Source organism: Calidris pugnax, unplaced genomic scaffold (assembly GCF_001431845.1).
Source record: "Calidris pugnax isolate Ruff unplaced genomic scaffold, ASM143184v1 scaffold103, whole genome shotgun sequence".
Classification (NCBI taxonomy): Eukaryota; Metazoa; Chordata; class Aves; order Charadriiformes; family Scolopacidae; genus Calidris; species Calidris pugnax.
Window position 1 is genome coordinate 6,527,977 of NW_015090990.1, and position 12,930 is coordinate 6,540,906.

The 12,930-nt window shown below is 36.6% G+C and overlaps 1 protein-coding gene across 1 annotated transcript in view; it reads right to left on the reverse strand.

Moving 5' to 3' along the window:
* Positions 1-7,836: 7,836 nt before the first annotated feature.
* The window catches only part of LOC106895136 (sodium channel protein type 2 subunit alpha-like), a 77,240-nt gene continuing 72,146 nt past the window's right edge, over positions 7,837-12,930 (reverse strand). Inside the window, exons 28-30 of the mRNA XM_014954277.1 lie at positions 12,434-12,538; positions 11,751-12,021; positions 7,837-11,414 (exon numbers count right to left, since the gene is read on the reverse strand). Coding sequence (XP_014809763.1) covers positions 10,228-11,414; positions 11,751-12,021; positions 12,434-12,538 — 1,563 coding nt within the window. The 3' untranslated portion in view covers positions 7,837-10,227. The remainder of the gene's footprint in view (positions 11,415-11,750; positions 12,022-12,433; positions 12,539-12,930) is intronic.

Here is a 12,930-nt window from a genome sequence, read left to right on the forward strand (position 1 = left end):
TGTTAGAGAGCCGGCTGATGCCATTGTGAAACCACTCACCATTATCTTAGAGAAATTGTGGAGACTGGGTGACATCCCAGAAGACTGGAAGAAGACTAATGTCACCTCCATCTACAAGAAGGGCTTAAGGGAAGATCCAGGAAATTATAGGCCCATCAGTCTTAGAATATCCACCCAAAAGTGTTAGAGAGCCGGCTGATGCCATTGTGAAACCACTCACCATTATCTTAGAGAAATTGTGGAGACTGGGTGACATCCCAGAAGACTGGAAGAAGACTAATGTCACCTCCATCTACAAGAAGGGCTTAAGGGAAGATCCAGGAAATTATAGGCCCATCAGTCTTACTTCAGTCCCTGGGAAAGATATAGAATGAATCCTCCTGGGGGCTATCACAAGTCAAACGAAGCACGTTATTGGAAAAAGCCACCACGGGTTCACCTAGGGTAAATTGTGGTTGACAACCTTGATCACCTACTACAACAAAGTAATCTGCACAGTTGATGAGGGGTGAGTGGTGGACATTGTCTACGTGGATTTCTCCAAGGCTTTTGACATGGTTTCCCACAGCCTCTTCCTAGAGAAACTGATGTGTTTCAGACCACAGTCTAGACATGTGGTCTGTGCAGTGAATGGGGAACTGGCTGACAGACCGCACCCAGAGGGTGGTGGTATATAGCTCCTTCTCAAACTGGCAACCTGTCACAAGTGGGGTCCCCCAGGGATTGATAGCAGGCTCAATGCTGTTTAGTATCTTCATAAGTGATCTAGATGATGTGATCAAGTGCACCCTGATGAATTTTTCCAATGACGCCAAACTGAGTGGGGAAGTGGACATTTCAGAAGGGAGAGCCACCCTGCAGGTCTTCCTTTGGTCCTGGATAGGCTGGAAGACTGGGCTAACAAGAACCTTATGAAGTTCAGCAAGGACAAGGTAAGGTCTTGCACTTGGGAAAACATAATCTAGGAATGTAGCACAGACTGAGATCTACCTAGCTGGGGAGCAGCTCTGTGGAAAAGGACCTGGAGGTCCTGGTATAGAACAACTCAGTATGAGTGAACAGTGTGCTGCAGTGGCCAAGAAAGCCAACAGGGTGCTGGTTGCATCAACAAGGGCATCACCAGCAGAGACAAAGAAGTAGTTATCTACTCAGCACTTGTCAGGAACACTGTGTTCAGTTTTGGTCCCTGCTATACAAAAAAAGAGGGTCAAGAGAAATGCCATCCAGATGATAAAAGAACTGGGAAGCCTGCCATATTGGGGAAGGCTGAGAGAATTGGGTTTTCTCAGCTTTGAGAAAAGAAGGCTTAGGGAAGACCTTATCACCATGTTCCAGTATTTAAAGGGTGGCTACAAACAAGATGGAGGCTCCCTTTTTACAAGGAGTCACATGAAAAACACAAGCGGTAATCGGTACAAGTTACTCCTGGGGAGATTCCGATTGGATGCAAGAGGAACAGGATGTCTAGAGGAGCAGGTGTAGGCTCTTCAATGTGGCATTAAAGGTAAATGTATTGACCTCTTCATATCAAATGAGGGCTACATGAATTTTTACACTGTTAAAACTTTTTCCAACTGTTAGACATACATCTCAAACATTCAGTAATTTTTTACCTGCGGAGAGGAGTAGTATCAGAATTAAGGAAGATAGAGAATTAAATTGCATTAAATAATTTAATCCATTGTTTGATTCAATTACAGTTCTCCTTCTAATATATCTTTTCACTGGACTTGATATCCTAAAATCAAAACTTGACAAATAAGACTCATTTAGGCATCTGAAACAGGATTTGAGATGCAGCATGCTATGGTATACCAACTCCCACTTTCTCCAAAAACAAGCTACTTATTGAGCATTTGAACAAAAAGTGCTATACCTTGTTTGAACTCTGTGTTCAACTAAAGGGACGCACATTTCAAAAGCATCTCAGCTACACAAGTAGAAATTTAGAGCAGAAGTCTATAAGAAAAATTATACTGAGAATGACACGCTTCCAATAAAATTCTTAACAGGACCCTGATGACTGCTTTTGGTTTTTTTGGTTTTGGGTGTTAAAATATTTTAAAATATTTCCTTTACTAGTTTTTTGAACCTCACACCACCTATGCACATCTGCTGCCCTTGCCTTTGTAGATAAAGCACTTCTATAAAACTGAGCGGGATTTTCTGAATTCTCAACTTTTAAGCCTTCTTATATAAGTAGGCCTGAGCCTCATGAGAAGTTTTAATATTCACTTGTGTTCAAGCATCTCCATTTCTCTTGGGCTTTAATCAGTCCTCTAAAAAATTCTACTACTGAGATAAGGGAGAGAAATAAGTCAGCAGATCGTATCTTAACATTTTTCCAGTTTTTACGTTTTAGCAAAAAGGTAGATTTTACATATACTTTCTCCAGATTTTTTATGAATACACAGACATCAGGTCCTCAAAAATATCTCAATATAATTTGAGCTCCCTAACTAATCAAATCTTAGACCTGGTTTCCCAAGCTTCAGGGGAATAATTTTAAACATTCAGACATTTCCAGTACATTGGAGATCCCTACCAATGATAAAAGGTAAAAGTCAGGAAACTAGGCAAGAGAGTAGAACAGGCTGTATATATAATCCAGTATCTAATTAATGTGATGGCAACACATAAATTGTCCTAGTCTTGACCATCACAGAGAGCACAGTGTCAAAATCAACTGTTAATGAAAGCTGACATACTTTTATAAAGAAACATTATCAAAATTAGGATAATAGGATTTTCTAGAAGAGCAAATTTAGAAATATTTCTCCTTTAGGAAATCCGTAACTGGAAAACACTTAAATCAGTTTGGGTTTGATTTAAATGCTATGGAACACTGTTGCACAAGACCTATTGTTTTCTCTAGTTTTCAATCAAGACTTCAACATCTGAAGTGGACATACTGAGAAATTAGTTTTCTTTTTTAGGTATAATCAAAAACATATGGCCACTGCTGCGGACATAGTACAGTATGGACACTACTCACCTGCTCTTCCTTCAGATTTCCACAAAGATACTTCCACAGGAATAATGGTGAAAATGGAGTCAGAATCTGTAGACTAAATGCAGCTCTGAAGAACAGTTTGGTGGTTGGTTTTGTTTTATTTTTTTTAACACTGTTGATGAGGGAACACTGAGGAAAACTTTCAGATTCAGTTCCTTTGACTCAACAGCCCTTAAGTTTTTACAAGCTAAGAAATTGCCCAAGAGAGTCTTTTTTGGACAGCATCTTATTGAAAAAGCTAGGAAGGCCTGCAAACTTAACCTTTCCCTGCCCTTCAGAGGGGAAATTTTTTTTAATTTACTTTATCATGAACTTTTAAAAGGACTTCATTCACACCACTTCAGTCTGAATTGTCATGTGAAATCTTCACATGGCATAAAGGAACTGATAGTGGAACAGGGAAAGAGAAGCTGGAGTGCGAGTGGGTGCCAAGAAATACAGAAAAGTTGAGCTTGCATGCCCTCCTATTATGCCTTTTCCTAAGAAAATTGAGGAGATTTTTACACTTCAAAATTATTAAAGAAGTTTATGTAACAAAAGACATGAATAAATAGGGTATGTACATGTAGATACGTTTTGGATATTAACAGACGTATAAATTATTTTTTGATCCCAGGATTTAGTATGAAGTTTTCTCTCTGATCACAGAAGCAAAACAGATTAACTTCTGCTAAGATAGCTATTTCTAATTGTCCTCTGCTACAGACTTTTCTCACTGCCATGTTCTTTGGTACAATCTTTTAGTTTTAGATTGCATCAACTTCCAATTAACTTCTGCAAAAGATTTCACATTAATAACCTTTCAGTAATATCTGCACTGTAATCTCCTTTCCTGTCACCACTTCCTCTATGTACCTTTTGAAATTTCCTGTGTTTGAAGCTCTCCTTGTATGGGGTAGAATTAAATTGTGAAATAAAGCTTTTAATCCTAAAATACAAGCAGAAAGATCGTGTTAACATCTTATTATGTTTTCTCCACATCTACTATTGGTTACTATCCTCTCAACACAAACATTCTCACTTCCTTGTTCTTTTAATTTTCATATAAAAGGAACAAAATTCTAAAAGATAACTGCAATATGGTAGATAAATGAAATTTCAAGTAAATCCTTTCCAAATAAAAGAAAAAGCAAAGGTTGTAGAGCTTCTGAGTTCACAGTGCTCTTGAGCATCACTCCAAATATAGTTACATTTCTTGGATGTACATTCAGCTCCAGATAGAGGCTATCAGCACTTATCTGCCCACCTATTCATCACCACATAAATCACATCCAATTTCCAAGCTTTAGAGTCTGCATGAGCAGCTGCTTTCCATCTGTATAAATAAATACACTTGTATTTGCAGCAATGCTGCATGAACCTTTATACATCACATTTGACATCCACCAAGAAGTTAAGACAAGAGAAAGGTTACAGGGATTCACAATGCCTATTACTGAAGAGAGTATTTTAAATTTTTGCCTGCCTGAGACCATGAACATGGTCATCACTGGCATCGTCTAGTTTGCCTTATGTGGTGGACACAGATGCAGTATTTAATAAACATTAAATAGAGATATTAATGCAAGTATTGCTGCAGGATATGAGCATAAAGCTACTGTATATTTTGGCAATTAAAAAGTAGCACATGATGGGGTTGCTATGGTATTTGCAAGCATGACAGTTTTATAAAGCAATACTGCAAATAGCAATAGAGCGTGTTATTCTCTGACCGTTTTTAAATGCTACAGATACTTACTACTTTGAAAACGGAAACAGCTTACTACATTCTGTTTCAGATATACATTTTCTGAAAAACCTATTGTGGGTTTTTTAAATCAGCTATCAGATTCTAAAAGATTATCATTAAGACTGCTGTTAAAGAGAAAGTAGCATGTTTTTAAGACAATAGAAAATGCAAGTGCAGAGCTTGCCTGGCACTGCTGGTTTTGATTGTTATAAATTGTTTATGCAGTGTCATTCCTTATTTTCATCAAACGCTTTTCTTGCAGTAGAGATCATGTGTGCATCAGCATGCAATTCTCCCTCTCTGGAGGGATGAGAATGTGCCGCAGTTTACTTTGCTCGGGTTACACTGCAGTATCTTTTTTATTTTTTTTTTTCAAGGCAAGCACTAGGATACGTCTGTTTCACTGTGCAACAGCTCCCACTGATCAGGAAGGAAAAATAAAATATGCTAAGTAACAGAGACTGCATGCTGTATCACACAGACAAAACCTAGCTCTGCTCAGAGAATGCAAGAGATCAGTACCATCCCCCACTGAAAACGATGTAGCTAATGCAGAGGTTTGTGAGCCATAAATATTCCTGCACTGCAGATATTTCAGATTGTTCTCCTAATGCATTATAGAGCTAGATAAGACTTTCTGAATATTTACTATAGAGTGAGTATCGTAAGAATTTTCTACGTCCAAAAAACCATTGCATTTTTAATAATACTTCATATTATTTATGACTATTTATGAAAATGAGAGAGATACTTTCATACGTGATTCTTTGAGAAGGCTGGGGCTGATTCATGGGTGCACCGAGAATTAAATGAATAATGTCTATTAACAAAAGTAAAGCTAAAACTATCTGTGGGATCAGTGCATCAGCACCCTTCAGCTATATTTTGGTAAGCTCAGATAAGTGTGGCAGTTCTTAACCAATGTGGTGCCAGCTCTGTATACAGGGCCACATGCCCTACAGCGTACAGAACCTAGACCCAAAAACTCTTAGTTCAGTCACAAAACTATTACCAGCAAAGGTATCCTTACACAAAAAGTTGAATTATGATGTTGTAGCTTCATTAGTTCACTAGAACAGAACAAGTACAAAATCTATAAATTCTCTGGAAAGCTATAAGCTATCCCCTGTGCCTGTAAACTGTGGATTTCTCGATTCTTTCTGTGGCTGAAGACACCAGACACAGCACCGTGATCATCTGGCAGGTGTTTGTGCCCTCTACTGGATGCAGTCAGGCTTAACTATTTATTAGAAATCCTATGCTGTTAACAGCCAGAGAAGAGATGCTCTTCTACCGAATCTGAGGTATTTATGGTATTCAGCAACATACATTTCTGCTTAAGAATAATACAAACAACCTCCAGAATGTGCTTCTGGCCTCTTCCCCTTGACATCCTTCCCCTTTGTATTTTCACATTTTTGTTATAGAGTCGAGTAAGACCAAGATTTAAAAAAATTCAGAACTTTCCCCATCTATTTCCTAATATAGTTTTTGGGGATTTGGTTTTCATTTGTTTTGTGTTTTTTCTTGGGGGGGGGAGGGTTGGTGGCATATTTATTCTATTGCTAGATTAAATACAATAAAATATACTTACATTCCTGGGTAGGTAAGAGAGAATAAAGAAAGGTCTTTTTCTGAGAAAATTTTAAGGGAGCCTTTCTTATTAATTTTTCATTCTCTGTGAACTAGGACAGTAACAGAGTGCAGTGTCCTCCTGTTCTAGGAATTTTGCTTAATAGTTTGCATACTGATATATATGACTGACTCATTACACTGAAACATCTGTCTTATATCAACATTAAAACCTGAATATATTTTATACCTGCAAGTTAAGGAGGAATACTGAAGGTTAACTGTGTCTTCCATAAAGGTAAATAACTTCCACATATATCAGAACATATAAAAGCATACATGTCTATTCAAATATATACACTTGAAATCTGCAAATATATTACTCTTGGTGCAAAGGACCAAAAGGTTTAGAATCAGAGTCAACAACAAAAAAAAAATGTATAGAGTGACTTAAGTTTGATTATGGTTTCAATAAACATAACAATGCTAGAAATTTTATAGGGTAAAATTATTTTATAAATGACCTCATATACTTCTGCACACTACCAAATTTGTAGAAAAATTCTTACATATTTCATGCTTAGTCCACATGGAATTTTTAACTATGTACCTATCCAGCACCGACTTGAAACAATTTTGTTTTCTAAACAGGAATTCAATACTTACCAAGATTTTATTAAGCATTTGCATCATTGCTTTGTGCAATTATTGTTAGCAACTAAGACATTAAAACAATAACTATTCTGGATTTAAAACAAAAAGTTTTAATTCAAATTAGATATAGTTACTAAAAACACATTATCCTTCAAAGCACAGTGTAATACTTGAGGTTTGAATAATACTTGAAGCTACCCTTCTCAAGAGAAATGAGAATGGAAAAAAGGGCATTACTCCATGCACTGGTCCACCTGCCCACACCCTGTCCCATATCCTGCTACCTGCATGGAGTCATGTCTTGCCAGGGACCATGCTTGATAGACTCAATAAAGGCATTGGTTCCTGAAGCGAGCTGTGGGGTAGCCATAACACCTCTAACAGGTCTTTTTCCTTTCTCTTGGCAAGAATGGGTTTCCAGAGGAGGAATGAGACTAAAGTGACACTGTTATCCCCCTGTGGAGCCTTTTCAGTGACAGATCCCAGACCACCCACCCCAGGGCGAGTAGTGTCTGCTGTATCCGCTGCTCAGCAAGATGGCAGAGGCATCCTCCATTGGACTTGGCCACCAGAGGACACCACTGGAGCTCTTCCTGGACAACTCGTAAAAAAAGTGACAAAACCCCACACAGTTGGAATGGGATTCTTTTCTGAATTCTAGAAAAACTTCGCTGGCCAGAAGAACTTAAGCATTTCATTTCAACTAGATGGTGACAAGTTAATATTGATCAAAGTCATAAAGCAACATGTGATCTAAATGTCTAAAAAACATTGCCTCATTGCAAGAGTGGTTCCCCCTTAATTTTACCAATAATTACTTGTTCATCTGTATAAACTTCATACAATAAAACCACAAAGACTAAACAAGTACGTAAAAAGGTTATCTTTATTCTTTCGGGTTGTTAGCAATGTAGTTATTTTTGGTAAAACAACTTCCTGCATGCAGTTCATCAGTACACTATGAGTCAATAGTTTCTATAAAAGCGGGAGCCCATCTATATTTTAGTTCTTTTGTAAGAAATGCAAGGTATTCTATTGTCCATTGCACAAGCTCACTATTCATTCTCATGAAGAAAGACTATGAATAACAAATGATATGTAAAGCGCTTCTGCTGCAGTATGAATCAACAAGAAAAGCAGACAGTGTGAGACTAACACCAGCGAAAAGCAATGTTTCTATGAGTAAGATTAAGCTGAAAATTGACAGACAGGACTATAATTTCAAAAGAAACCCTTCCATCTTGTTTCACATACAAGGACCTACCTACTGATCAGAAAAAGAACTGTACTGCCCATTTCTTTTAAAATTATTCCTTATTAAAATATGTTCAATATAATTAGCAGAAACTCATGATTACCAATTCACATTGTATCTTAGATTTTCCAACAGTAAAGTGTCAGAGAGATAGTCATAAGAATTACTAACAACATGAAGATATGTGTAGTTTCTTATAATAAGTATAAAATATTATAAAATAAAATTATTTTCCAAATAACAGGAATAGATTAATAGATATTATAAAATTTTTTTTTCTAGCCCCACATATTAAGCAAATATATTATCCTGTGTGTTCTGGTTATTTACTGCATATTTGCTGTTTACAAAACTCAAACAAAATAAAATCTGTAATAGCAGCAAACTATTGCTTACTGGTATGAGGAATGATGGTCTCGTCGAACAGTTTTTTTCTTTTTACCACTCACATGTCTTCCCATCTTAGACTTTAATAGCTGTAGAATAATAGCAGCAAGCATGCATTAGTTAAAGCTTCCCAATTATTTGGAGCATTACAGAATATATCATATCATCTATTGAAATGTTATAAGCTACACTTACTAGGGTACATATTTGATGCAATAAATACACTACTTAGGTCATTCTCAGTTTGTTCAACCAGGTATCACTGTGTAAAACAATTAATTAAATAGCACAGGATATTTAACTTACAGTCAGTCTTGATGATAAAAATAAGTCATCCGAACCACAATGCAGGACACAGCTGATTTAAGTACGTCTTTTTGGTCGTCTCAGCTTTCTATGGAAGATTGCATTTCATACAGTGGAAACCTGACTAAAGTGCCATGGGGGGGTCAAAACCATCTCTGATGTACATATTTGTGTCTCTGGCATGACCCATCCTTCCAAAGTATGGAAATTTAAGCCTGAGGTACACATTAAGGTAGGATTTGTCCCAAAAGGTACTCTGCTATCAATTTATACACATAGCTTTGATTATTGTCTTAAGTGGGCTACATTCATATGAAATAAGAAGTGTGGAAACAAATTTTGGAATGAAATATGGAAGGTCCTCATGAAATTACAGGGTCTACATTTAAAAAAAAGAAAAAAGACTGCCACTTCTTTTTATTTCAGTAATTCCTTGTAGGCACGATTCAGCGTTCACAGCTTTTCCATAAAAACGGTTTAAATCTCTCAGGAATTACAAGATATTTTGGATCATGAAATTAGTAGGGTTTTTTTCATAGTTTCATCATTTGTTTAAAACACTGTACCTGAAATGAACTGCATAATAAATTTAGAATTACTAAAAGGTATTAAACGTAAGTATATTAAAACCAAGAGACTAAACTACCAACCTCTTTTCTGCAAAAATGATTCCCTTGTTTTTGTTTTCTGATAAATTCTCTATCTACACTCTGATCTTTTTTATCACTTCCTCTTGATTTAATCTAGATCCTGAGGTTCAATAATCTGGAATCTTGTTTTTCTGCTTTTAGAAATGGCTTGAAGAGAACTGTGTTCACGTTATGATGCCGTAATGATGTATTCCTGACATTTGTGTTCCTCTGAAGAGTATGCAGTTATTTCCTCAGCACAGCAGAATTACAAATAGCAGTATGTGAATTAAAGCAAATGAGATCATGAAAGAAATTGACACACATTGAACATACATAGGAGATGAAATGTACAGTGGATACACTTATTCCACAGAAATACAGACTTATTAGGACTGGTAATTTTGCACTCCATTAAGGGTTCCTTCAGTCCAAGTAGAAATTCTGTGTCTCCTCTGCATTAGTGCCAGTTGATAATAAAAACTATTCTTCTGGCAAGGGTGTTTACCTGTTACACACTGAGAGCTTGCTAGTGAAGGGTCATTGTCTTGGTATAGGCACTGACTGTAGCAGTGTGTAAATATGTAAAAACTTGTAATTTTGGCATAATCCTCCAATAAGACTGCTATTGATAAAAACGTCATCGTCTCAGGCTTGTGAACATTCATCATAGAAAGCTTCTTTATGTCTTTTTATTTCCTTTGCTGTCTTTCCCTTTGTCTTCTTTTTCTGCTTTGTCATCTTTATATTTTTCTTTATCTGGGTTTGTTACACTGTCATAAGAAGGTGGAGATGCAGCGGATGCAGACATATCCATTTTCTCAGGAGATGAGTTTTCACTTAGCTTACCAATAGTAATATCTTTTTCAATAAGTAGATCAACCCCATCTTTGCGATACATAAATGAAAGTTTCTTTACTGACTGTCTTAAAAGATAACGTCTGTAAGCACGCTGAATTATAGTAGCTGACACTTCCTCCTGTTTCCTTTTTAATGTGGTTGTAATTGGTTCATAGGAGACTTTAGAAGGATTGGCTGCCATAAACCGATCTTCCATCTGTATTCTGAGGGCATCCATCTCATCGCTTTCCCCCAAAACACGCTTTGTGAAAGCAAACAAGATGTCAAGGCAGTGAATTCTGTCGCCGCTTACCATGGGCAGATCCATTGCAATAAGCTGAATTGTGTTTGGTTTTGGTATATTAAGAGGAGGATCCAGAGAAGCTGCAAAATCAGACAATTTGCTGTATTCTATGAATTGTGTTGCATCAGGGTCATATTTTTCCCAAACTTCATAGAACATCTCAAAGTCATCCTCGCTCAAGGGTTCAGCACTTTCTTCAGTAGCAACACTGAAGTTCTCCAAAATCACAGCAATGTACATGTTCACCACTACCAGAAATGATATGATAATGTAGCTGACAAAGAAGAAAATCCCAACAGAAGGGTTGCCACAGTCGCCTTTCACAGAGCTCCCCGGATGATCTTTATGGGGGTCGCAGTCTGGCTCCCCACTGTTAAGAATTGGGGCCAGCAAACCATCCCAGCCAGCAGATGTGGTGATTTGAAAGAGGCAGATCATGCTGTTGCCAAACGTTTCAAAGTTGAACATGTCATCAATCCCAGCTTCCCTCTTAACGTAGGCAAAGTTGGACATGCCAAAGATGGCATAGATAAACATGACCAGGAAGAGCAGCAGACCAATGTTGAACAAAGCAGGAAGAGACATCATCAAAGCAAAAAGCAGAGTGCGGATTCCCTTGGCGCCTTTAATGAGACGCAGGATTCGACCGATTCTGGCGAGTCGTACAACTCTGAACAAAGTAGGGGACACAAAGTACTTTTCAATCACCTTAGCTAGAAACATACCTGTGAAGGATAAAAATAAAATGGTAACGTTTTATCATAGATTACATTTTCCACAACAAAATATGTATAAAGAACAACTCTACCTGTGGACTTAGTGGAAATTATAATTGGAGTTAAATTTTATCTGTTATACATAATTTTAGTTTTTTTTTTTCCTAAGAATGTTGGGAAAAGGTCTATTAAAATTGACACAGCATTATTAAAAGTATGGTTTCCATTTCCTATATAATCAGAAGAAATTAAAATTAAGTATTTCCTCTAATCTGCAAAACCTGTCAGAGATAAGGCATTTTATACATCTTACTATATTTCATTTGGAATATAAGAATTTCTTACCTACTATTGAAAGAATAACAACCACAAAATCAAAAATATTCCAGCCAATGGTGAAGTAATAATAGCGGAGTGAGAACATTTTTAAGACACATTCTCCAGTGAAAAGGACAACAAAGACCAAGTTAATCCAGTATAAAATGTTTTGCATCAGTTCACTCTGGTCATCTGTTTCTATCATCATGGTGACCATGTTAAGGCAGATGAGAACCATAATGGTGATGTCAAAGGCTTGCTTTGTTACAATATCAAACACCAGACCTTGCAATTTGTTCTGAGGAGAGAAAAAAGAAAAGGTAATAGTATCTTTTATGTAATGAACATCCCCTTTTCCTCCCTCCTATTTCCTTCTTCCTCCCCAAAAATATACAACCAAGCAAAAGGCTAAAAAATGTAAGGAAAGCATTGCCGAGTAACTTCTTTATTTGCCAGCTGTAAATTTTCCCCTCAGAACCCAACAGACTTCTATTTCTTCAGATTCTTGGATTCTCTACTTCCTCAGGCATAACAAATATGAAAGACTTTTCCTGCAGAACAGAAATATGTACGTTTCAATTGAGAATGAAGGGCTAACTTGAAATAGGCCTCAACTATTTTAGGGTTAAGGGAGAAATTTTTTGATAGTTAATATACTGCTGCTATTTCTTCCCAAATGCAGATGATAAAAGAATAGCACATATTCTTACCGCTGGTCTAGGTATAGGTTTTTGTGGTTTCTTGGATCCCAGCTTCTTCATTGCATTATAGTATTTCTTTTGTTCTTCTGTCATGAAAATGTCTTGACCTCCAAGGTAAAATAATAAAAACAGAACTAATTACAGCCAAGCTTTTAAATCCATTAATTCACAGTATTGCAGAACACGTTTTTTTTATGAACTATGTATTCATTCTTACACATTGTTACCAAAACCAAAATATAGTAATTATATGAACAATTGTTAAAATATCTGACAAGTCTCAATGGAAAAATAAAACAAATGTAAAAATGGAGAAAAGCCCCATAACTTCTATCTGTTATTAAAAAAAAAACAAACAACATACCTGATTAATTCAATTAAATACATAAAAACCCTTCTAAAGTATACGTTCCATACATACTTATAAATCTAATATCATAAACTCCACACTCCAAATCAATCAACCAGAAATAAAAAAAGCTTCAAGGGTAGAAAGATTCACTGAG